The sequence below is a fragment of the Alosa alosa genome, chromosome 13, assembly GCF_017589495.1.
Source record: "Alosa alosa isolate M-15738 ecotype Scorff River chromosome 13, AALO_Geno_1.1, whole genome shotgun sequence".
Classification (NCBI taxonomy): Eukaryota; Metazoa; Chordata; class Actinopteri; order Clupeiformes; family Clupeidae; genus Alosa; species Alosa alosa.
Genome location: NC_063201.1, coordinates 13,869,107 through 13,894,549, shown reverse-complemented (window position 1 = coordinate 13,894,549; position 25,443 = coordinate 13,869,107). Strand labels below are relative to the sequence as shown.

The 25,443-nt window shown below is 45.1% G+C and overlaps 1 protein-coding gene across 3 annotated transcripts in view; it reads left to right on the top strand.

The window, feature by feature from the left end:
• The window catches only part of osbpl10b (oxysterol binding protein-like 10b), a 67,920-nt gene extending 43,451 nt beyond the window's left edge, over nt 1-24,469 (top strand). For all 3 annotated transcript variants that reach the window (XM_048260008.1, XM_048260007.1, XM_048260006.1), the window contains 6 exons: nt 6,214-6,363; nt 9,554-10,085; nt 12,945-13,131; nt 18,656-18,838; nt 21,551-21,704; nt 22,651-24,469. In XM_048260008.1, coding sequence (XP_048115965.1) covers nt 6,214-6,363; nt 9,554-10,085; nt 12,945-13,131; nt 18,656-18,838; nt 21,551-21,704; nt 22,651-22,695 — 1,251 coding nt within the window. In that variant the 3' untranslated portion in view covers nt 22,696-24,469. The remainder of the gene's footprint in view (nt 1-6,213; nt 6,364-9,553; nt 10,086-12,944; nt 13,132-18,655; nt 18,839-21,550; nt 21,705-22,650) is intronic.
• Nucleotides 24,470-25,443: the final 974 nt, after the last annotated feature.

Sequence of the window (25,443 nt, the reverse complement as noted above, 5' to 3'; positions counted from 1 at the left end):
GTGTGTTTGCTATTCACATTGGGGACATGTGACTAGGAGAAGTGCATAAAAATGGTAAAGTTGGTTGGTCTTGGTTATTTTAATTATAAAGCGAACCATACGTCCTCTACTCTGTATTATGAAATTGTGAATTGTACACATCCAAGGCTCTATTTTAATCTCAATAATTAATCTACAGTATAGCCTAGTTAATCCCAGTGCAAAACGCACATTTTATAATGCTAAGGCTAAAGGATGAAAATCATAGCATTGGTAAAATAACTTATTGTCCAAACCAGCATTTAGGTACTAAAATATTTTTTAGGAATAAAAGCATCGACCTTTGTTGTGTTGACCTAATTTAAAATAAATAAATAAACAATTTGCTGGGGCAATAGGTCCACAGTTGAATGAATAGTCACGTAAACATTGTGCCTTGCCACTGGCATGGAAATGGTAGAAAGTTAGTCCTGATATTTCTGCACCCAGGATAATGTTGCCCATATTCCAGGCAAATAAGGTCCAACTCCGACCCAAAACTAATTGCAACATATTTTGTTTTTAACCTTGCTAACTGTAACAGACCCAGACAAACCAACTCAAACTGTACAAGTGTACCCTGTTTCATGCCTAATGACCTACTTTTCACACATCACATGTACTTTAAGTTCAGTAAAACTGACAAAAGTACAGTTTTTGGCATTTGACCTATGCACAAATGATGCCGATTTAGTCAGTGTTCCACCACTTGGATTTTCATGGACTTTTGGTATGTGATATGGGAAGGTTTCATGAACTGAATACAACGAAAATATTTTTTTTTGCAAGCTGGAGCTGATAGCTTATATGTGCTGGAGGTGCGGCAGGGTAAAGTCTGCAGGTTTCTGGTCGTTTGAAGGAGCCTTTGGCCTCCCTGAGAACCTGGAAGCTGAGGTACAGTAGCTGTGGGAAATGGATGGATGCTTGGGTGGGTGAAGGACTTAGCGTAGGGTAGCTCAGAGGTGGAGTGGATCTGTGCTTGGATGGGAATTATGGAGGACAGGTAGCAGCAGAGAGGTGGAGGAGCCTCATGAGAGACTGTTGGTGCGAAGCTCCGGAGTGAAGCTCTGGGACTCTTTCATGTGTGAGGGATCACTGGAGCCATCATATCTCTCTCTCTCTCACACACACTCCTTCTCTCCCTCTCCTCTATCTCTTTCTCTCTCACTCACTCCTTCCCTCTCTTTCAAGCCTTGCTACTTCTTTAACTACTAGAGTCACTGGTGAGACAGAAAAGTCCAGAGAGAGAGAGAGAGAAAGTGGGATAGTAGGATACTCCCTCATCATAGCATATATCTTCAGGGATACCAATCTGACAGTTCACATGGCTACAGGCTGCTAAAGGGAAGCCATTAAGAGTATGGAATAATGTATGTTCTACAGGACATGGGCATGGGTCTGTGTAGAAGAACAGAATAAAGAATGCGGGGAAAAGAACAGTGGGAAAAGTGATGGAGGGAGTGTGTATTGGAGAGAGAGAGAGAGAGAGAGAGAGAGAGAGTCAGTGAGGGAGGCGGTGAGGGAGGCTTAGAGCTTTGTACCACAGAGGTCTTCCAGCTGAGCCTCTCGCCTACTGACTAGTGCCCACGTCATCACAGGGGTGGAGCCAAGGCAAGGGAGGAGGGTACAGTATGTCTGTGTGTTTGTATGTGTGTGTGTGTGTGTGTGTGTGTGTGTGGTGAGAGGAGGGGGTTGCTTTTAGAGTGGGATGGCCAGAGAGGATTGTCAGCATCACTGCTAATCTTCCCACTGGAAGTGTAGCAGGCAGCCACGATCTCTAAGCATTCAACCTATTTCCTCTCATCCATCTTTCTCTCTCTTTCTTTCTCTCTCTTTCTCTCACACACACACAAACTCACTCACTGTCTCTGTGGCAACAGCACTCCGTGTTGTTTCACAGTGTCAGTGCTCTCGTCGTCTCCTTCGTTCTTCTCTCTCTATCTCTCCCTCCCTCTCTCTCCCTCTCACTCTCTCTCTTTCTCTCTCTCCCTCTCCCTCTCTTTCTCTCTGGATGGTGAGCATGAAGTCCAGCTGGATAGTGAGCAAGCCGCCACCGCCGCCAGCCTCCAGCCAGAGTGGGAGCGTGAGTGTGAGTGTCTGCTGGAGGTCTAGGGGGTGGGGTGGGTCGGTGGGTATTTGGGGAAGGGTGGAGGGCATGGGTGAGGGGCGGGGGCCACAGTTTCCTGCCCAGGGGTCATGTGGGCACTCAGATAAGGGCAGAGTTGGACAGCGTTGAGTTGAAGGCGTACCGTGCTCGGCAGAAACTTCCTGGTGAGGACAGTGAGGCACTCTCTTCGAGATGAGTGTAAGAGTTTTCCATACTTGTTTATGTTGTTTGTGTCAAATGTTTAGGAATTTGCATACTGATTCCGATAGCTTACTTGTTTTGCTGTGTTTAGCCAGTTAGCTAGCTTGCTGTTTTTGTTATTGACAGGACAGCCTTAGGGTATTAAGCTAGTTCTGGTCAGGTTTGACTGTAGAGAGGGACGGCTGCACCAGGCAGACAAGTCCAGACTGGGTGTGTGCAAGTGTTTTTTTTTTTCATCATCCGTCTGTGAGCTAATATGGTGGTAGTTTTTGCCGTGCTGGAAAAAGTGACATGGCTAAACGTTATTTTTAAACTCAAAGAGCTGCTTTCACAAAGGGAGGAGTGACCCAGTGCCTGCAGAGTTCTCTGTCTGTTTGCTGTCAATGGGAAAACAACACAGAAATGTACCTCATAACTTAATCCAGAACTGTACCTCATTAATCCAGAACTGTACCTCATAACTTAATCCAGAACTGTACCTCATAACTTTATCCAGACATGAAAGGCTTAAACCCTATGAGTATTTGTAAATATTAGTGTTTGGTTGTGAAAGTGGAACTGAACTTGTACATATTATAAGTTATCATATAATATTTGGAGATGTGGTGTTGATGAAAGTATTCATGTGGTATATAGCTGATACAATATGCGTTGTACTGTGAATCCAGTGACATTTTGAGTGAGTCACAAACAGCAGTGTGCTGGAGTGAGTAGACTAACCCAAACTTGGCTGACCTACTGGATGAGAGCAGCTCATAATGAGTGTGAACACTGGTGATAGGTGGAAATCGAGATTCGTTTCTGCTCCGCAGCTTTAAACATCCATACTTTTTGTTTCCATTGATTAATTGACTGGTGCCAGTTAGAGTTCTCTCTCTCTCTCTCTCTCTCTCTCTCTCTCTCTCTCTCTCTCACAGAGTGTGTGCGTGTGTGTGTGTTTGAGTTTGTGTGTATGTGTGTGTTTGAGTTTGTTAGCTTCTGTAGTTGACCTGACCTTCAATATGGCCTGCTATGACTTCACAACCAATATATGAATTCATTTTTTAAAATAGAACGGGAAAGAGAGCAAATTATTGAGTGTTAGATATGTTAGCGTTAGAGAGAACCATAGGTTCACTTAGAAAATGTGCGTGTGAGAGAGAGAGGGAGATGAAGACCAAGGGAGGGGGAGATGGAGACCAAGAGAGGGAGGGGTGGAGCGGGGGATCAGCACATGGCCATGTTCCTGTAGTGTATGAAATATTCAGGCGGAAGAGGGCAGCTCGGAGCAGAGCTGGGGCTGAAGGAGAAGCGGTCCCCTCTATCATCTCCTCCTGTCCGCCTCACTGAACTCCCTACCTGCTCCCCAGGAGCGCACCAGGGGCCCTCCCAACCAGCTGATAGACAGGAGGTGTGTAAGTGTGTGTGTGTGTATGTGCATATGTCTGCAAGCTTGTGTGTGTGTGTGCGTGTGTGCGTGTGTGCGTGCTAGTGCATATGTCTGCATGCTTGTGTGTGTGTGTGTGTGGTGTGTGTGTGTGTGTGTGTGTGTGTGTGTGTGTGTGTGTGTGTGTGTGCGTGCTAGTGCATATGTCTGCATGCTTGTGTGTGTGTGTGTGTGTGTGTGTGTGTGTGTGTGTGTGTGTGTGTGTGTGTGTGTGTGTGTGTGTGTGTGTGTGTGTGTGTGTGTGTGTGCTAGTGCATATGTCTGCATGCTTGTGTGTGTGTGTGTCTGTGTGAAATATGTAGGGAGGAAAAGACGGAGAGCTAGAGAGTGTGAGTGATAGACAGTGACAGAAAGAGATTGGGAGAGAGAGAGAAATTGAGAGAGAGAGAGAGAGAGAGAGAGAGAGAGAGAGAAAGACAGAGAGAGATGAGAAAAGGATGATGCTGTGATTTCTGCCAAAAATTGGAGAAGACACAGAAGTGGAGAAGGGGCTCGGTCTGATAAAAATAGCATTGTCTTGGTGACATAATGTAGCACTATTATTCAACCCAGTGCCTGTAATCATATTGGGGCTGTAGTTGAGTCTACCCATCTGGCGTCTCTTAAGAATTTGCTTAGCGCTGCTCACATACGGTGAAGGGAGGGGAAAAACTCCTCTAAACGATCCTGTGGGATGCTTCAGTTAGTCCGTTGGTCATGTGATCTTCTCTCATCTGTCAGCACCATACATGGTGAGATGTGTGTGTTCCTGTGTGGGCGTGTGTGTGTGTGTGTGTGTGTGTGTGTGTGTGTGTATAGGAACTTGGGGTGGTGAGGGAGGGCTAGAGTCCTGTGAGAGCGAGCGAGCAAGGCTTTTTCTTCTCTACCCAGAGTGCTTTGGGGCACACGCTTCTAGGACGCTTCCTTACATTATGCATTAGGAACAATGCACGGCTCGCAGCACAGTGACCGTGGGAGAGACCAAACACATTAGTTAATCCTGACTAAGAGCACCTTGTGCCTGCACTTCAGGAGTGCAGCAGTGGTGGAGAGAGAGAGAGAGTGAGAGGGAGGGAGAGAGGAAGATAGAGGGAGAGAAAGAGAGAGAGAGAGGGAGATGAAGGGAGAGGGAGAAAGAGAGAGGAAGGAACCATGGCTCCGGCCATATTTTTGTTTCTCCTCGCTTTGCTCTTCAAATTACTGGTAATGACTGTCTTAAATAAGAGGCGTCAGTTGGAGAGTGAAAGAGAGAGAGAGAGAGAGAGAGAGAAGGAAAAGGGATAGTGCAATTAATGCTCAGGAGTTCACAGAAGAGCACTTTCCCCATTCTCCCTCTTTCTTTCTCTCTCTCTCTCTCTCTCTCTCTCTCCCTCTCTTTCTTTCTCTCTCCCTCTCGCTCTCTCATGCTCACTTGCTCCAGCCAACAAAACCGCTTTCTCTGTTGATTTAATCTAAGAGCACTTATTGCTCTTCCTCTGGACGTGTGGCTAATTTCATGCTTGATCTACTCCCTTACGCTAGCTGCTTGGCTAAAGGGGAAGCCGTGGTGAGGCTGGGAGACCAGAGGTACCCCACAGGCCAGCCCAGGGATACAGGTTCCCCCCAGAGGAGGGGAGAGGGGAGTTAGTACCCCATAGGCCAGCCCAGGGATACAGATACCCCCAGAGGAGGGGAGAGGGGAGTTAGTACCCCATAGGCCAGCCCAGGGATACAGATACCCCCAGAGGAGGGGAGAGGGGAGTTAGTACCCCATAGGCCAGCCCAGGGATACAGATACCCCCAGAGGAGTTCAGTCTTTGCCCGCTTCATACTGCTTGCCCTGAGGCATACAATGCTCTCCTCCCTCTCAGTGTGTCAGAGGCATTTTTGGTATTTTCTCGAGATTAAAAGGGATGTAGGTGTGTGTGTGTGTGTGTGTGTGTGTGTTGAGTGGGTGGTTGTTTGGGGGTTAAGGGAGTTGGGGTGGTAAGAGGAGAGGAGTTTTGCCCTCTCACATTATGGATACCATCAGAGTGGTGAGCTGAGAAGTTGAAATGATACATTTGCCCTTTCAAAGCAACGGCTTTACTGCACAGAAGTCACCGACTCTTCCCCATTGCCAAACAATTCAGTTTCAGTTTAATTCAAGAAAGCTGTTTTGGCAAATTATTGCCAAAGTTCAATTACATACACGCACATTACATATACTGTACATATTACACACACAAATATGTGGAACAGAAATCGAAAATGAATCCAATAAGATAAAGCAACAAAAGACAATTCTAACAATAATAACAAACATACAAGGAGTTTGGCATTTTGTTATTTTTGTTTTGTTGGTAGTTTTGGCCTCACTGGCCACTGTCCGAGAATGGCCTCATGGCCTATAGCCTCATTTGTCCATTGCCTAGTTCACCATGACAATGCATTCTTCACATATAACCAAGTCAAGACTGATCACAGATGTCCTGAGGAAATTGTTTCCCCCTCATTCTCACAGGAGCACCCAAGCCCTGAGGCGGTGGACCCCAGCGAGGAGACCACAGACACGGAGGACAATGAAGAGGAGGACCTAGGCGTCCTGGATGACCAGCGGAGCATCATCCTCCACCTGCTGTCCCAGCTCAAGCTGGGCATGGACCTCACCAGGGTAAGGGTGGAGAGAGAGGGTGGAGAGGGAGGATGGAGAGAGAGGAGGGAGGGTGGAGAGAGAGAAGGTGGAGGGAGGATGGAGAGAGAGTGGTGCACGGATGCTGTGGATCTGAAATGAGATTAGAGGATTGGAGGTCATGATTGTGATGATTTCAGTGTGATTTGTGGGATTTTGGGCTTTTTTTGTTTGTCCTTCACTTTTAGGTAATCCTAGAAACTCTGTATCTCTGCTTCCCTTGTTCAATTTTTCTCTCCCTTGCTCTCCCTCTCTCTCACACACACAAACACACACGCACACACGCACGCACGCACGCACACACGCACACACGCACACACACACATTTACCCAGTTTCATTTTTAGATAATCCATCACTAGTCTTATCTCTGTCACTACATCATTTTCTCTTTCCCACTCACGCTCTCTCCCACTTGCTGAATGGCTTTAGTTCTTTAAAAGCATTTAAAATTGTACAGTCTAATTGGGTATTTCCCTGGTTAATCTTTTTGACGTTGTATCAGACTGCTTATCTTGTCTGACTGCACTGTAACAATGGCCACATTAAGTCGCTCATGGTGACAAAAAAACACAGAAACAAATGATTTGCCCTGTGTGACTGATTTTACTGCAGGGCTTTCAACAAAGACCCAGGCCTCCACACAGACTCTGACTAATTATCTCAATTCAATTCAAAATGCTTTACTGGCATGACAATGACTGGCAATCTGGGCACACATACATATACATAGATTGTCATAACAATAAAATACATAAATCAATAAATAAAGTAAAATAAAATGTAGTATATGATGGTGCATTTGTGTGTGTGTGTGTGTGTGAGCGTGTTTGTTTGTCCGTATAGGTCACCCATTGTCCCTCAGGTTGTAGCATGTTGATACATATTGGGCAGCAAGATATGCCCTATCTCCTTCCCCTAATAGTATCTTTAACTTTGATACGTCATTAAGTGCATTCAGAGTAGGAATTCCTGAATTATTTGAAGAAAATTTGAAGAAAAGGCTTCTTATGTGATTGAAGGATCTACATTGTAAGAGGAAGTGCATCTCTGTCTCAACCTCACCTGTCGTGCAGTGACCACATATTCTCTGTTCTTTTACAGAGTTTACATTGTTCTCTAATTCTCTCTCTCTCTCTCTTACACACACACACACACACACACACACACACACACACACACACACACACACATGCACAAACACACACACACACACACACACTCACACAGATGTATATACACAGATGATGTCTCCTATTCTCCATCTCTTTATACATACCCACACACACATACACTCACACAGAGACGCACACCCTCTTTTCCCCATGAATAAGCACAATCAGCAGAAAAGCACAGCGCCCAGCTGAGATCAGGGACTGAGCATGCATGTGCATTGGCCCCCGAGTGCTCAGGTGTGCTCTAGCTTTGCAGCGGAGGTCTTTGACAGAGATCTGATCATCTATAATAAGTTAGAATTGCCCCTTTGCACATCCTGTACAGTTTTAAGCTCATCCATTACACAGATAAGGCTGCGTTGTTCTCATTTAAAAGCCAGCAAGTCCTTTTGGTGTCACACAAGCCAGACTGAAGGGGAAATTAAACCTATCTTGACTGCTGAGAACAAGATCGGTTGTATAACTAGCCCTGTCGTACTAAATGGGCTGAGAGGGAGTGATATCCTATTTCATCACTTTCATTAATACTTTGATAGAGATCGCTCCTGATGGCTGAGCCTTTTTCTATTTGCCAATCCTCAGTCTTCAAACTGATACCTTCAGGAGGCTAAATCGCTTAATGGCTAGCGTTTGTCTTGCTTCTTCACAAAGAATATTCCTTGCCATAGTTCCATTTAACATTTTCGCTTTGCTGCTTGCTTCATTGTTTGCATTTTATTTGTTTATTTGTTATTTGTATTGAACTCTTTTGGTTTATTTGTTATTTGTATTGAACTCTTTTGGTTTATTTGTTATTTGTATTGTCCTCTTTTGGTTTATTTGTTATTTGTATTGTCCGATTGCTCCCTTAGTGGACTCCTCAGTAGACTAAACAGGGCTGAGTTCTGAATGGGCCTTTTGAACTTACTGGGCTGCAGTTAACTATACAGCCCCTGAGCTGGAGATCGATGCAGGTGTATCAGGGCAGTGGAGGTGGAGGTGGAGATGGGTGACAGTATGGCCGCTTGCCCTCTGTGGATGGAGGGGAGGTGGGGAAGGGGGAGAGGCTCTGGAGGAAGGTGGAATGACCCTGGTATTGACTGGATAAAGGCACCGGCCGGTGTCACACGAGCACCGGGTGCTGCAGGCTAAATGAGCTTCAGAGTGCTGTCTCTCTCTATTAGTGCACTGCTGTTGGCCTATTGATCAGTGGAGAGGACTGTAGTTCTCTCTCTCTCTTTCTCTCCCTCTCTCTCTCTCTGTTGTCACTCTCTATTCTCCTTTTACTCACTCATTCACTCTCATGACACAGGTATGTTAATGCAGAGCACAACTGAAACACTGGCTAACATCGTACGATGGGAATAAATAGATCTCCTACATGGACAACAACTGAATGAGTATTGGACAGAAAGGATTGTATATCACAGCAGATTTATTTTATTCCAGTTATTCAATAATTCAGTTGAACCTTACATTTGACGCACCCCTCGGCACAATACAGTTTTTGATATACACATACTGTATTTACATCATCATTTTTTACATGCATACAGAGTATTTGACATACATACTCGGACGATGTACTCATTTTCTCTGCTGGTACTGAGCGGCTCTCTTCTCTTAACACTGCTTCCACTTTTCTGTTTGTTTGTTTGAATCTGCATGTTCTGGTGTGGCCATGTTGAAGGCTAAAACACTGGGCTGTGTTCAGTCCTACCCCTCAGTCTGACATGCTGGGGTTGCTGAAGCTCCAGACCATTTAGGAAGCTGGAGGTTATACTACAGGCTCTGGCCAGGGAGTCAGGCTCAGACCAATGAATCAAGCCCTTGGCATTTTACAACACCAGCTGTCTATAGCCACAATTAGTATTACTCTACGGGAATTCTGTTAGGGCATCTGACTTGTTGTGTAAACTGGTTCAGACTCATGCCCCCCTCTCACTCTCTCTCTCTCACTCTCTCTCTCTCTCTCTCTCTCTCTCTCTCTCTCTCTCTCTCTCTCTCTCTCTCTCCTAGGTGGTGCTGCCAACCTTCATCCTGGAGAAGCGCTCGCTGCTGGAGATGTACGCCAACTTCATGGCTCACCCGGACCTGTTCCTGGCCATCGGTGGCGGCGCCACGCCCGAGGAGCGCATGGTGCGCTTCGTGGAGTACTACCTGACCTCCTTCCACGAGGGCCGCAAGGGCGCCGTGGCCAAGAAGCCCTACAACCCCGTGCTGGGCGAGAACTTCCGCTGCACCTGGGACGTGCCGCGGGAGCGCGTCCGACCCCTCAGGACCACCAACAACACCGCCACCACCAACGCGCCGGCCGCCGGTCAGCCAGCAAGCGCGGCCTCGGGGCCGGGCGAGTCGGGGCGGACTGGCGACGCGACGGCAGCGGGGGACCGTCTCCGGCTACGCTTCGTGGCCGAGCAGGTGTCGCACCACCCGCCGGTGTCGGGGTTCTACTGCGAGTGCAAAGAACGCAGGATGTGTGTGAACGCGCACGTGTGGACCAAGAGCAAGTTCATGGGGATGTCCATCGGAGTGTCCATGGTGGGAGAAGGTAGGTGGCTGCGAGAGAACCACATGAACTGAACTGTTGACTTGAACAGAACTGTAATAATACATGGTGGGAATTTGACATTATTTAGGCACTCTGTTCTATTGAAATGAGTTAATCTGGGCCTCATATTTCCCCCACACTGTGAGGTTTGTTTGGACAGAACAGCAAGGCTGCAGTTCCTGATGCTTTTAGACATGTGTGTTCTACGGCTGACGCTGTTCCTGGATCAGATGGTCTCGTCCCCCCCCTAGAGGGTCGGGGGTATTTTCCAGTGCAGACATTGTGTTCCTCCATCTGTCAGTCAGTCACTCTCTTGCTGAGGTGAACTCAACTCAACACACCGGCAAGCGCTGCAAGCCTCGTAGCACCAGGACGCTAAATGGTTGCGCTTTTCTCTCACGCTCGGTGGGACAGCCCTGACACCCCTGGCTCTGGAGCTAGCGGAGGCACGCAGGCATGCGCGTGCAGCAGCAGCAGCGAACCCAAAAGCCGCACGTTGGCTGCATCACAGGTGTTCAGTGAACCCGGATCACGGCTGGAACAGGAACAACAGCCGTCGCACGCCAACATTAGCCAATTAGGAGCGAGTCGTAATTAGGACAGCATTAATTACTAACTAGATGGAACGTGCTGATTTCCCCTGAGTGCATCAGGCGATGGTAATGAGAGGGGGAAGTTTACAGGGGATTTAAAGGGGATCTGCGTCTGCAGCCTTCAGTAATGGAATCATGCCACCATTACCGTCTCCGAAAGTGTTGCCTTGTTATTATTTGTCTGTTTATTTTGTCACCACTCTGCTGTGCTTTCATCTATGCATTTCATAACTTCCAGACATAAGAGGACACAACATGTTGGTGTGATTATTTACTCCACATGAGTGTGATTCATCTATTTGGCTTTAGGGTTTGGTGCCTTTTTTGGTATTCAGTGTATCTTCAGTCATTTACTGAGGTGCCCTTTTTTTGTTGGCCAAACTGTTCTCATTTCTGAGTTGTGTAATTATATTTGTATACCTGCCATTTGACCATGCTGTTATATGGCTTTGATCCGTTCCAGGTTTTTTTTTTGACAGATTCTTTTGATCTGTTCCAGTTATTTGTGCCAGCTATTGGTTGCTGTGGGTATTTGAGTGTTAGACTATATTTCTTCGGAGAGATTTGGGTGTTTGATGAACACAACAGACGAGCGCTTTGTGTATGTGTGTGTGTGTGGGGGGGGAGTCTGACCCAGCGTACCTGAGCAGTGCAGTTCACCGCGCTGCGTTAGAAGATGAGAGGTTGTGAAGGCCCAGCTGCTGCTCTCGCACCTGTGATCTCCTCTCACACACACACACACACACACAGCACACACACACAGCACACACACAAACATTCACATCAGGACAAGCACAGAAAAAGCATGGTGTCCTTTGACATAATGATAATTGACGTGTTCCTGCACTGGTCATTTTGGCTCGATACCACACAGTTTCCTCATCAGCAGCACATCACGCCCAGGGCTCAGCAAGTTAAGTGCTGAGTGTGTCCACCCTGCAGCTGGCCCGTAGTAACTGCTCTGGATATGCTGAGCCAGCGCCCTCTTGCTAGCTGCGGCTTTGAAGCACACCATCTTTGCCTGCCACGTGCTGCCAAGGCTGGACCCCCCGCTGTGAGCCAGCCGGCGCCAGGGGGCATGGAGCCGGGCCATGCCCCCTCTATCCACCCACTTCCCCCCCTACCCCCACCCTCATCACCCTCTATCCAGCCCCTCATCCACAACCCCTGGCCCTCGCCCTCCACCACGTCTGTTATGGTGAAACAGATGTGTATCTGTGAGACCTGGACGTATGCCTGCAGCAGATTTTGCCACAACACAGCTGTCTGTTATGTAACTGGAGCTGTGGGCTCAGTGTGGAGGTGAGAGTGGAGGGGTGGGGAGGGCTGGATGAGAAAAGGCCAGGCCCGTAGAGACAGACCTGGACCAGTACATCTGTCCAGCACTGCACAGCACAGTGTGACCTTATGTCCACTCGGAACCCTGGGAGGTTCCACTGAAATTACCTTAGATGATGGGTTCTATCTCTCTCAGACCCTTGCGTGATTCTTAAGCTCTCAAGGGCTATTTCCTTGGTTGCAGATTCAGAGAGTGTAGCTGTGTGCAATCCAGCTGTGAAGAGTTTACTTCAAAATGCCCTTTTGGCTGATGTGATTGAACTTTTTGAGATGTGGAATGGTGTGGCCTTTAGTTTTGTTAGAACTTTCAGTTGATATCCAATCAGAGTATGTGACAACCTCTGCACCGTTTTTTAATGAGATTTTTTTGATGTAAGTGACAAGCTCTGCGACTCCCTAGCAGACACACATTTTGTGGCTTTACGTCATATTATGCCGAGCAATACTAATCGCCCGGACTATAACTTGCCAATACTCTTTGATTAAAGACCCAGTGAAAATTAAGTTGTTAACCTTTTTAACATGGTGTGATGTCTGCTATGTTGTACAATACATATCATGAGGGAAATAAGCAGTCAATGTCATTGCCAAGGATTTCTGCTTTGGATCCAAGTTCCGACCAATCACAGCCCAAGTGGGCCGATATAAAAATCTGTCCATTATTGTTTCATAAGGGTACAGAACCAACCCTAAGTACTTGGGGTGGTAACAAGCTACTGTAGCAGCCAGTAGCAGGTAAAGACTGTGTGGAGAGGGTGTAGAGTTATGTTTAAGCCATGTTAAGGCCATGTGGGGATTTCTTCATTAAGAAAATTTCGGAATGTGTACGATACGAGGAACTGAAAAGAGATTTAAGGGTGTAATAATTTAAGGGTGCTGGAGTCTATCTTTAACCTCGCTGTTCTCTTTCTCTCTCTGTCTCTCTCAGGGGCGCTGCACCTGTTGGAGCATGATGAGGTGTACGTGTTCACGCTACCCTCAGCCTACGCCCGCTCCATCCTCACTGTGCCTTGGGTGGAACTGGGAGGCAAAGTGTCCATCACCTGTGCCAAAAGCGGATACTCCGCTGCCGTCACCTTCCACACAAAACCCTTCTACGGAGGCAAAGTACATAGGTGTGTGTGTGTGTGTGTGTGTGTGTACATGTGAATATGTCTTGTGTGGGTGCATTATTAACAGTTTGGTTAGTCAGTCATTTTGTGTTTCTGTGTGCATGCATGTGTGTATCTGCTCTGCAGAGGTGGAAAGTAACGAAATACATTTACTCATTTTACTGTATTGAGTAGTTTTTTTGTGTATTTTGTATTTTTTAAGTAGTTTTTCAAATTAGTACTTTTATTTTTACTTGATTACGTTTTGAGTGAAGTATTGTACTTCGCTACATCACAAATCTACGGAGCCCTCCGGGTGACATGGGGGAAAAAAACATGGGTTAAAAAAAAAAAAGTCATGGGAAAAAAATGAAGAAGAAAAAAAAACGATGTACTTTTGCCAGATCTCGCAAAACTTTTTTTCTACTTTTGGAACTTGCTGGGCTTCCTACTTGACCCCAATAGGCCCACAAACCACTACCGCCAGATGGCAATCATACCATGATACTATTGCTCTATCACTGTTGCGTTTTGTGGGTTTTCTGGACACATTACATAGGCCTATGACACGGGAGGGAGAGGGAGACACCTGCGTGCAGACACGCACACACAGCGCGCCAGAAAGCAAGCGGGGGGATGTGGGTGTTATAACGCATAACAATTTTGCTGGAACACGATTCTATCCCCCACACTTTTGTCAGATTAAATTGAAAGTAAAATATGGAAATAAACGCCTCCGTAAAGAGTTGGAACCGTATCTATAACTCACACACAGAGACACAAATAGGTCTGTTGATTTGATTGAACGGTCATCCAGCCAATCACATCAATTTAGGTGAAGAACCAGAGCCGCTCTGATCAAATTCAAAGTGTGCGTCTTTCAAGGCTATGCTGCAGCTTGGGTCTGCATTGTAACGTCTGCAGTGAGCAGATTTCAGATAGAATTGAAATGATAATTGTTACCGCATTATGCTAATTTAGTAAACCAAAATTCACTGTCTGACTGACAGTTTTTTCACAATGCAGGGAGTCAAAGTGAAAGCGGAGTGCATGCACCAAGGCACCTGTTTCTGCAGGAAAACCTTTGGCTACTGTTCTCAGAGCATTATGCTTTCTCTGCCTATCTGCAGCTTTTCTCAAACTATGGGCCTCCTCAACAATTAACCTACTACTGCTCCACGTGAGCCAGCAAATTAAGTTATGCCCGTGCTTCACACGCCTGCTCATTTGCAGCATAATTATTCATTTGTCATCAACTATATAGACATAGCCCAGTCAGCACACATACAGTACGCCTCCAAGGCGGCAGAAAGGAACAGCTCAATTACATCGCGTTCCATTTAGAACGCCTTATTTGATCTGATCTTACAAACGGGCGCATCAAGACACATTTGAGTTCTAGGCTACATCGAGATAGAACGGCTTGATCGCTTTCATGCAATGTGTGCGGCCCCATAATGCAAACATAATGCATTTGTTCTAGGCTACATCGAGATAGAACGCTTGATCGCTCATGCAATGTAAAAAAAGGGCCCCCGCAGCAAGTGAAACTGGAGGTAACGTGGGCTAGAAGCAACAATAGTTTAAAACAACAACGTGGCTTCCTGCAACGATCAATGGAAAAATGCATAGAAACTGCTAATCATAATCTTTAAATTGACATTAATTAAGCTGGCTATATGCAACACAATTTATTTATATTCCCTTTGCATATGTTTGGGTAGACTTCAAACGCTTTTTGAATTTGAGCTTACAGTTCTGTGTCCTTTACATTTATTTAATAGGTATTAGTGATACCTCCTTAAATTAGGCTGCTGTCTGTTAGGCAATTTATTGTAGCCTGCTAACCCATATGCACAAAAAAACATAATTTCTGAAAATGATTTCTTGATTTATAACATGAGATATGTCTCCATGTAGGGTAGTGTCAAATAGTGAAGTGATAGCAGGTAGCATGTAGGCCTACATGTCACATGAGCCACACATATGACGGGCGCTGCTTCTACTGTCCCAAACTGCATTAAAATGGTGTTTTTAGCAATCAGAATTTCCATTTTTTTTTAGGAGAAACTCCCGACACCAATATAGTCCCGCACCCCTCTTAGAACATACTTACAACGTCCCTGTAGGGAGTTATTTATAATTTGGCCAGAGTGTTTCATTTTCCTATCCCACAACCCCCACACTTTTAAAAAGCTTGATACGCCTCTGACACACACACACAACATACAGGAACATCACAATGCAACTAAGCTCGGCGCTACAATTATGATCAAAGGCCTATGCAATTATTGACAGAATTTAACGGACCTTTGTTCCTCCCCGGTTCGCTTCGCTCGCCCTCTGATATGATTGCCATCTGGCGGTAGTGGTTTGTGGGCCTATTGGGGTCAAGTAGGAAGCCCAGCAAGTTCCAAAAGTAGAAAAGTTTTGTTTTGCGAGATCCCGCAAAAGTACATCGTTTTTTTTTTCTTCTTCGTGTTTTTTTCCCACATTACTTTTTTTTAATACAAGTCTTTCTGAAAGAGATGGAGATGGAAGTGGATCACGAGATAGCCTACCTCAGATTACCTGTGTAACCGAGGAAAGTGTATTTCCTCTCTTTCAATGGGTTGCCTCAGTTCTATTATGGAGATATTCAAGCAGTTTAACACCATGGGATTTCGTGGTTTTAACGCGTGTGTGCTCACCTTTCTTTGGAAAGAAGTTTATTATCATCTGTTTCCCCTCATTTTCATCTTTTCTTTTTTTCGTTTTTTGCCTTTGTTTTTGGTAATCCGACTTGGTTTTCTTGGAGAAAGACATTGTACCAGCAGCACAACAATTAGCTGTCCACTACTAGCGATGCTCAACTACGTAAACAAAATGAGATATCAGTCGTTGTGCAGGCGGACCAAACCATTTTGCGCTTTAGCAAGGGAGAGTGAGAGTGACCTTAGACCAGGGGTCTCAAACTCAAATGAGCTGGGGGCCACTTCTGCCAACGTCATCTGATTGGAGGGCCGGCTATTTCTGAAAATGCAATGTTCTTTTTTTCAAATACCACACAAAACTGCAAACAGAAAGTGCAAGTGTTTTTATTTAGTTTTAGACACCTGTGCTAGCAACCTTAGCTTATAAATAAAATAATGATAAAATAAATATTAATACAAATTATAAAACAAACAAAAAGCATAAAAACGGGTATGTGTGTGTTTCACACCAAATAAAAAATATTTTCCTCTCATAACTTTTCTAAACCTGGCAAACTAGGGCGCCAGGGTTAAGAAAGCAACACCATTGGATTTTTATATCAAAATTTCAAAAGGCCATGGCTTGAAAGTGGTCAGAGATAAAGTCCTACTGTAAATGTAAAAATCTTTGAGTATAAACAAAAGTTTATGAAGGGGGTAAATGTACCCATCACTGGATGGCAAGCACCTCAAATTATGCACCTTTCAGTAAATACTGGATAAACATATTTGAGCAGGTTTACTTTCCTTTTTTCATATTACCAACATAACAAATGAACAGGAAAACACCTAAATACCAACACCTAAAATGTATATGGTTTAGTGATGTATTACTAAACCACAAGGCCTACAATAAAGTATTCTGGTCAAATCAGTTCCTATCGCGTGTCATCTGAGTACCCAGAAGTTCGTGATAGTTTGTTTCTACTAGCCCTGCTGTCTGTACCCGTGCATTACGGACACTTTCATCACGATTACCACTGCAACCAAGCTATGTTGGGCAGAGGGTCGAAATAAGCATGGTATGGTTAGTGGACACCGTCGTATAGGCTACACGCAAAGACGCACCTCCATTCACAGACCCACTGTGACTATCACTGTCAATAGACGATCGATCATAATCACCAAGAGGATATTCTCCTTCAGAATCAGAATAGGTGAATAACATAGCCTACCTAAGACTTCATCACACGTGAACGTTTTTCAACATTAGGTGTAGGCCTATTTCTGCTTCAATTTGTGCAAAACTATGGCCTGCATCGCTTCCGCGTCATTACAAATGCACGTCTTTGTGTTTCTCGCGTGTAATACAAGTATTTCCTGAAAACTTTGCGCAGCGATTTTGGGTTTGAATCAAGCTCTGGATGTCTAGCACATAGTGGAGCAGAGTAGGCTACAAATGAGATTTGTCACCGTACTTGGATCTATCGTCTATTTTAATCAGTATCGTTGTTTGTCGCAATTAAAAATAGCCTCAAGGGCCGAATTACATTATTATTTTGACATACGTCGCGGGCCGGAATTGGGCCGGACGCGGGCCGGATTTGGCCCGCGGGCCGGGTGTTTGAGACCCCTGCCTTAGACCTTGTCAAACTCATATTAGGTAGTGGGCCGTTTGTTATGTTTGTTGGGCCTGTCATTGTCATGGTCATAATTTTTCTGCTCTTTCTCTCTTGAAATGCCCTACTTCCATGTTAGTTTTTCTGCTAATCCTTGCTGAGGATGGTTTGTAGTGCTAGGTTTAATCAATTTGTCATATCATAGAAATATTGCTTATAACACATTGTTGAAGACAACTGGATGTGAATTTCTTTGTTTTTTCTAATTTTCCCTTCCTACCAAAAACATCTGGGGCATGAAACCTGCTGGCGGGCCTGATGTTTGACACTTCTGCCTTATACAGTCTTCACTATTTTTTTGTATACAAAATTTAGTCAGTCAAACATTTCGTCTGACATTCATTTTGACATTTAATTTGGAAATTAATATATCCAGGTAAAATAAGATATACTCTAGACTTTTCAAGGGCCTTCTCCTCCATAGGGGCCCTGTAATCAGTCCCAGTTTTCCCACAGTCCGAGGCCCTTGGATCTGCTGAACTCCTTTACAAATAGAGTTTCTCTCTGAAACTCAACCTGGGCCTGCCTGCCTCAGATGCCTGTGAGCAGCTTTTCAGTTGTGCTGGATTACTGTTCACTGCAAAGTGAGCAAGGATGAGCACAACTAATTTTGAAAATCAACTGCTGCTCAAACTTAAAGGAGAACTCCGGCGATTTTTCACATACTGTAGATCTCCATTTCAGCAGCTAGCAGCTAAGGTAGCCAGGCAGCTGCAGCGCTACACTCTGGGGGGCATGAACATGGGGGCTCACGAACATGCCCCCAGAATGTAGCGCCGTGGTAGCTGCCTGGCTAATTTAGCTGCTGGCTGCAGCCACTAGAGCTGGGTAAAACCGATTTTTTTATTTTTTTTGCCCCCAAAAAAAAGTAACTAAGTAACTTTTACTTAAAGTACATTTTAAATTAACTACTTTTTACTTTTACTTGAGTACATTTTCAGATGGATAATTTAACTTGTACTTGAGTAATATTTCATGAAAGTATTGGTACTTTTACTTGAGTACAATATTTTAGTACTTTTTCCACCTCTGCTGCTCTGTATATGCCATTTTTACAATACAAAATAGTGTGTGTTTAAATACACTGTAGCTCAGCTCTATTCAATTTAAATGCCTATTGTCATAGTGCTGAGTATGACATCAGTAGCCATTAATCACACTGCTGGTGACCAGAGACGTTGTGTCCTGTGGTGACAGGGTGACGGCGGAGGTCAAGCAGAACTCCACTGGCACCATCATCTGCAAGGCACAGGGGGAGTGGAACGGAACCCTGGAGTTCACCTATAGCAGCGGAGAGACCAAAGTGATTGACACCTGCAAGCTGCCAGTCATCAAAAAGAAGATCAGGCCCACGGAAAAGCAAGGGCCGTATGAGTCGAGGTGAGGGAGAGAGCCTGAGGGAAATCTCATCTGGTTACGTTCTTTATGGAATCCAGATGGTCCATCTTGGGCTATTGAGAACATGGCTAGGAAGGACCTTTATTGTACTGAAATGGTTTGAGTTTGTGAGCATATTGTTTTAAAGTGCTTCAGATTAGCACCAATACTGATAGTTGTACTGTGAGGATTGGGCCATTTTAAGCTACTGTATCAGGCATATTTAGCACATAGTTTATTTATGATTATAGCTATGATACATCAACAATATTGTGTGACTGTTATATTACAAGCTTCAAAGAGGATTTGTTACACTGCATATGTAAGGCCCCGGTTCTTACTTAAGTCTTTTCCTCCCAAGTGAGCATGCTTTCTTTTCTCTTACATCAGCATTACACAACTGCCCCCTTCCTAGATCCCTGCATAATATTATGGTATATTTTCTTCCAGCTGAAAATCCAGCTGTAATCACTTTGGGGGATAACAACAACTCCCTTACAACAGAGTGACAAGCTTTAGCGCTGACCTCATTCAAACGCTCGTTGTGCCACGCAGTCAGTCGGCGAGTTTGCCCAAGCTCAGATGTGTGTGACGGTCATTAGCAACCTCAGACTTCTCCTGGAGTCGGCTAATTAAACTTTACTGAGAGCACAGACCTCGCTAGACAGACCCACCACCTCCACCACCCTTTCTGCCAAGCTGAAAGAGCTAGAGAGAGAGAGAGAAAGAGAGAGAGAGAGAGAGAGAGAGAGAGAGAGAGGTAGTGCCCAGTCTCGTGGTTGGGGGTGGAGGAGATGATGGTTTGAGAGAGAGAGAGAGGGAGAGAGAGAGAGGGGTAGTGCCCAGTCCTGTGGGTGTGGAGGGGAGGGGGGGTTGAAGGAGAGAGAGAGAGAGAGAGAGGAAGAGGTGTGTGGGGGGGTAAGGTTTGCGGGTGGAGAGAGACGGTCGTGCTCCTAATTCCACCGACAGCGTCAGATAGCATGACGGGACGGGCTCCACAGGGGATGGCGTGATCAGTGAGCTCTGTGAGTTTTCGTAACATTTTTTTTTGGTAACACCCCTTGGCATATACATACACACACACACACACACGCACGCACACACGCACACACACACGCACACACAAAATCTTGGCAAAGCTCTCACACAAGGGCACCTCCTCCTCTAGCAGTCAGCACACGCACAGCCCCTCATCCTAAATGAGCTCTGCTGCTCCCTTAACAACGTTAGCGCCGCTCCCACAGAGAGAGACGAGCTGGAAACAGGAGCTGGTTGTGTGGACGGACGGTGGACTGTACAGGGGCCCTGGCTGAGAACTCTGCTGGACTGGGCGGTCCGGGGGCGGCGACTATAATGTATAATCACACGAGCGTCAGCGCGCGCAGCGGGATAATATTATCAGCCCTAGGAGGTACTCGCATAATGCGTAATCCAATAGGATCTAATAGGATCTAAAACCAGGGGGGAACCAGCTCGGGAGGGAGGGCTGCTTTGGAACCCTGCAGCAGAGACCCTGTTCCCCCCAGTTCATCTGCACATCCATGTGGGGCAGCATCTCTTTCTAGTGTGAGTGAGTGACATGACACGAGCCCCACTAAGCCACACGGTCATGGAGCGCTCCACTTGTCCACTGGGGCATTAATCTGATCCACTGGACGCTGTGCATGGGTGGTGCTCTCTGTCGGGTTAATCAGGTTACACGTGGCTCCTCTGGCCAGCGGAAAGGATAGATGGATGGACATGGGGTCAGCAGCATGGCCAAAGTCCCACTGGTCAAGCTACAATTTCTGGATTATACTGTAGATGCAGACATGACCCTTACAAGTGCATGGCATCTTTGTCTGTGTATCAGAAATGCAGTTGCCGGTGTGGAAACTCACACAAGCAAAAACAAAACACAAAGTCTCACACAAACAAAAACATAAACAAAACAAAATAATTCTACTCTCCAATGTGACCAGTAAATTGCATGACCAACTGATGTTCATATGAGCGTAGTTGACAGATATTGCTATAATGTTACAATGTACTGTGATTTTCTTTTTGGATTGGCCCATTTCCTTTGTTTAAGTTTGCACTGGTGTTCAACTAAATGACTGTAGAACAGTGATATGGATCGTATAACTATTATGTTTTGATGCATTGTTAGTTTTACCTAAGTCATTATAAAGTCTCTGGTTTTACACACTATTCTACACATCTAGTCATTATTAGGCTCTGCAGGTCCTCTGTTACAGTTTTTCTCAGTCGCTTTGGTGCTTTTCTCAGATCAGAATGAAAATTCTCATAACTATTAGTTCAACCTCCACAACATTTAGTCATTTGTGCACATCATAGTAGCAATTTATTCTTCCTCTGAACAAGTTGCAAATGCTTTTGAACATGTATCAGTTGCTTTGTCATGTCAGTCAAAATGAACTATACTTATGGATGCTGAATAGTCAGTCGTTCCCAATTGGCAGTTTCACTGACATAAATAAATACTTGCTTTTGAGGAATGGAGTATCCATTTTGAGCAAGTGACGTGCTTTTGCAGGTTATCCACTAGGTTTTGCAGTTTGCACTAATTGTTTTGAGAAATGCACTAACTGCTGTGCAAATGTTAATAGTGATGTGAGAAAAGCACCAAAGTGACTGAGAAAAACTGTAAACACAAACAGGGCTGGCTCTTTGTGTCCTCATCCAATAAAGCTCCGCTGTGTCTTTGATTGACAGGCGGCTATGGCAGAACGTGACGTCGGCGCTGAAGTCGGGGAACATGGATGTGGCGACGGAACACAAGCACCAGCTGGAGGAGCGTCAGCGGAGCGAGGAGCGCCAGCGAGCGGCCACCAACACGCCCTGGAAGCCCAAACACTTCAGCAAAGAGGTGACGAAGAGATAGATAGATAGATGGATAGATAGAAAGATAGGTAGATAGATAGATAGATAGATAGATAGATAGATAGATAGATACCCAAGGGGAAATTCAAGGTCTCAGTAGCATACAGACATCACACACAACATGCACTTACAGCAGAAAAAGTAATATACAATAAAAAAAAACTCAACTGTATAATAGAGACAGTAGAAGATAAACATGATAGTAAAATACTAAATACTAAACATACTATATAAACTAAATCAAATATCAACATAGTGGGTGATCAAGCATGTCAGGGCAGGGACTGAGCCTGTAATTCAGTGTGCATTGAAAGGTGCTCTATGAGAGTGAGTGTCACGGTGATGGTGCAAATAAGTAAGTCCTAGGGTCCTCGCTTCCTTGTTGTCCCTGTCAAGGACAGCCTTAACAAACGCCCTTAAGATCAGTCATGGGAATCGGAATGCCATAATATTGTGTATATATATATACAGTACAACAACACTACGTAATGCAGTCCCAGTGCTCTCATACAGTACACAGTGCAAGTGTAATGCTAGTAGTACCATATTGAAATGCAGTTTATGAAGTGGTGGGAGCAGCTGAAAGGAGAGAGGGGGGGCGTGGGGTGTTGTGGGGTGGTTTGGGGCAGATAGCAGATGGGGCTCAGACTCTCTGCACGTCCCCTGACCCCGTCGCTGTTGCCTGTCCCCTCACAGCCTAATGCCTCTGAAAAACAGGCACAGAGCAACACCGAGATTCAGGCGACAGAATTTCACAGAAGCCATGGTTATGGTTCATCATTGAGCAATAGTCTTGTGTGAATACGTAACCAGACACGATTGGTTCCATTATAAGTTTGCATTAAAGGATGTTCATAGCACTGAATGCCTCTCTCTCTCTCTCTCTCTCTCTCTCTCTCTCTCTCTCTTTTTTGCATGATTTGTGCGTTTAGGGAGGTGGCTGGGTATATCACAATCCATTGTGGAAGGCTCACTGACAGGGGCCACGGGCAGACGCCAAACTCCAGCTGTCAATCACGTAGCCCAGCCCACAAAGGGGGTGCGGCTCTACAGAGGGAGGGCTGGCCAACCAGAAGAAAAGGAAACCAGGCGAGCGCACATCAAAAGGGACACCAGCAGGATGGCCACCCAACTCTCCCATAAACTCACGTGTGTAGCTCCAAGTGACTAGTGCCAAACAAGTAGCCTCAACCAACAGAAATGAGCAGGGAGCTCGAATATCCATATACGCATTACCCTGGTGTAGACCCTCCTGGAACACATTAGCAGAGGACAAGGAACACATAACATGTAGGCTGCAAATGGCAGGAATATATTTACAGATTGTTTTAATAGCATTATTGTTTTGTTTTTTTCCACCAGGTGTTTGTAAGAGGGTGGCCATGTTGAATGTCACCTCATACCCCATGCAGTCCAGTGTTATATAAGCCACGCTTACTGATCACATTTTAAACTTAAAGTGTGATAGAAGGAGATATTAAGGATAACTTGAAATATGGAGATCTCAATGGTATTCGTTCATACAACCCTAAAAAAACATGCAGTCACTGTTGTCATCTCAACTGGACGGGCAGGCCTGTGTGGACTGGCTATTCTTAGGAAGGCCAGTGATCCAAGGCACAGACAGAGGCCTTACAGGTTCGCTACGGTGTGGATGCAGCCTTGCTGTGGTCATCAGGCAGGCAGGCAGAAGCAGACGTGGACTTGGGGAAAGTTAGGGCTGAGAAAGTACTGTATGTTTTTCTGTTTCACCCACACACAGAGTCATTAGCTTCCTAATCCCCAGCTTCAACAGCTAATTAGCATATCCAGATGTTTGACATCACATAGGCGCCAACTCCATAGGTGCTCGAGGGCACACACACACACACACACACACACACACACACACACACACACACACAGAAAGAGAGAAAGAGAGGCTCTGATGAGCAATTCAATCAGATGGTCATGGAGGAGAAAGAACAACAAAAGCATAAACCCTATTGCAGAGGAACCTTTCTTCAGGTAATGGAAGTGTTCTCCTCTGATGTAGGAGTGATGATAATGATGAAGCCACATCTCTGGTCCGCTGTGGGCGAAAGCATGAGAAGCATAAGCCAGTGAAGACAGCGGAGAGGTGAACAAGGTGCTCGATTGAATCGATGCAAGCGCAACATATGCCATCTTTAATTGGTCATACGGTGAACCAGGGCTTGGCCAACCAAGTACCATAATTCAATTAGCCGTCTCCTAATCCTATAAGGGGGGACTCCACGCATGCCATTACTGTACTTCCATGTGATGGAGAGTTGAACAGGAGATCATGGGTGAGAACAAGAAAGCAAACAAGAAGCAGGACAGATCCAGTGTACTTTTTAAAAACAGTATTAGTCCTCTGTTCCTGTACTCAAGATGCTGTTTCACTAACACACGGCTTGGTTAGGTCAGTGGTAGGGCCCCACCCTGACCCCATCACCCTGGTTAAATGGTAACATTAAAATATTATTTTTGCATTTTGGTTCCATTTCCCGTCTCAATCTGCTGAATCTAATTTGTTGTTATAATTCATAAGTCGGTCTGTCTATGACTCCTATGTCCGTGTATGGCTATTTTGTTTTGAATCTATGATCTTCCATGTCCAAAAAGAAAGGCACTATTACAGTTTTTTCTGAATTCTTATAGCACAATTTCTAAAACTATTAATACTTATCGCAAAACCACTCACGCAAAACTAAAAGCACAAACACTGCTTTGCACTCAGTTTGCAATTTTGTAACACACACTTTGCACAACTGTAGGCACAATCCACTGCACAGCACTCTTTTTGTGGAACTGTAAACACAACTCACTGCTTTACACTCAATTTCCAAATGATCAACACACTCCTAGCAAATCTATACAGATTTATGGCTATTATTCACACTATTTTTCCAACCCTATGGCATACTTTCTCATGTGAAAACTGTTAATCATAAGCACTATAACTAAGCCACAGGTAATGTACAATGGGCACAATGGAGGGAGCAGGAAGAGTAAGAAGAGAGACAACACGATGTAGACTGATTTTTTTTGTCTCAGTGAAATTGCTATTTTGTGTTTTGACTTGGAAAAACACACTTGTGTTTGTTTTGATGTGTGTAAATAAACACCAATACTTGAAGTTGGGATCCCTTACAGAACTATGACAAAAGTATGACCTCAAACTGACATAGTCTACCTTGTGCACAGAGAAAGCAAAAGCCAGATGTGTTTTTTATTCATACCATCAATGTGTAGTTGGCACATTGTGTGCTTATTATTGTGATGGCTTGTGTTTACTGTTTACAAAAACACCATTTTTACAAAGGTGTGAAGAGTTAAGCAAGGTGTGTTAGCTTTTGCAAGAGAACTACAATCTTTTGCTGATTGGGTGAAAGGTTTTTCACCCAAACAAGGTTTTTCATGTGTGTAGAGTTTTGCAAAAAAAGCCAGTTACAAAAAATGTGCTTAAGCAATCAGAAAAAACTGTAAAGATAGGCACAAAAAACTAATGTCCTCCTGTTCATGGCGCCCCACCTGTCATGTCTCTATTCCCCACTAGTGGGGCCCACCCCACACTTTGAGAACCACGGGGTTAGGTCATCATTCCATTGTTATGTGCAAAGCAGAGCCTTAGAAGAAAGATGTTTGAGGGCTTGCACGTCTAGAAGATTGTGGGCATTTACTGCGCATTTCCTGCACATGCTACTAAAGCTCAGACTGGT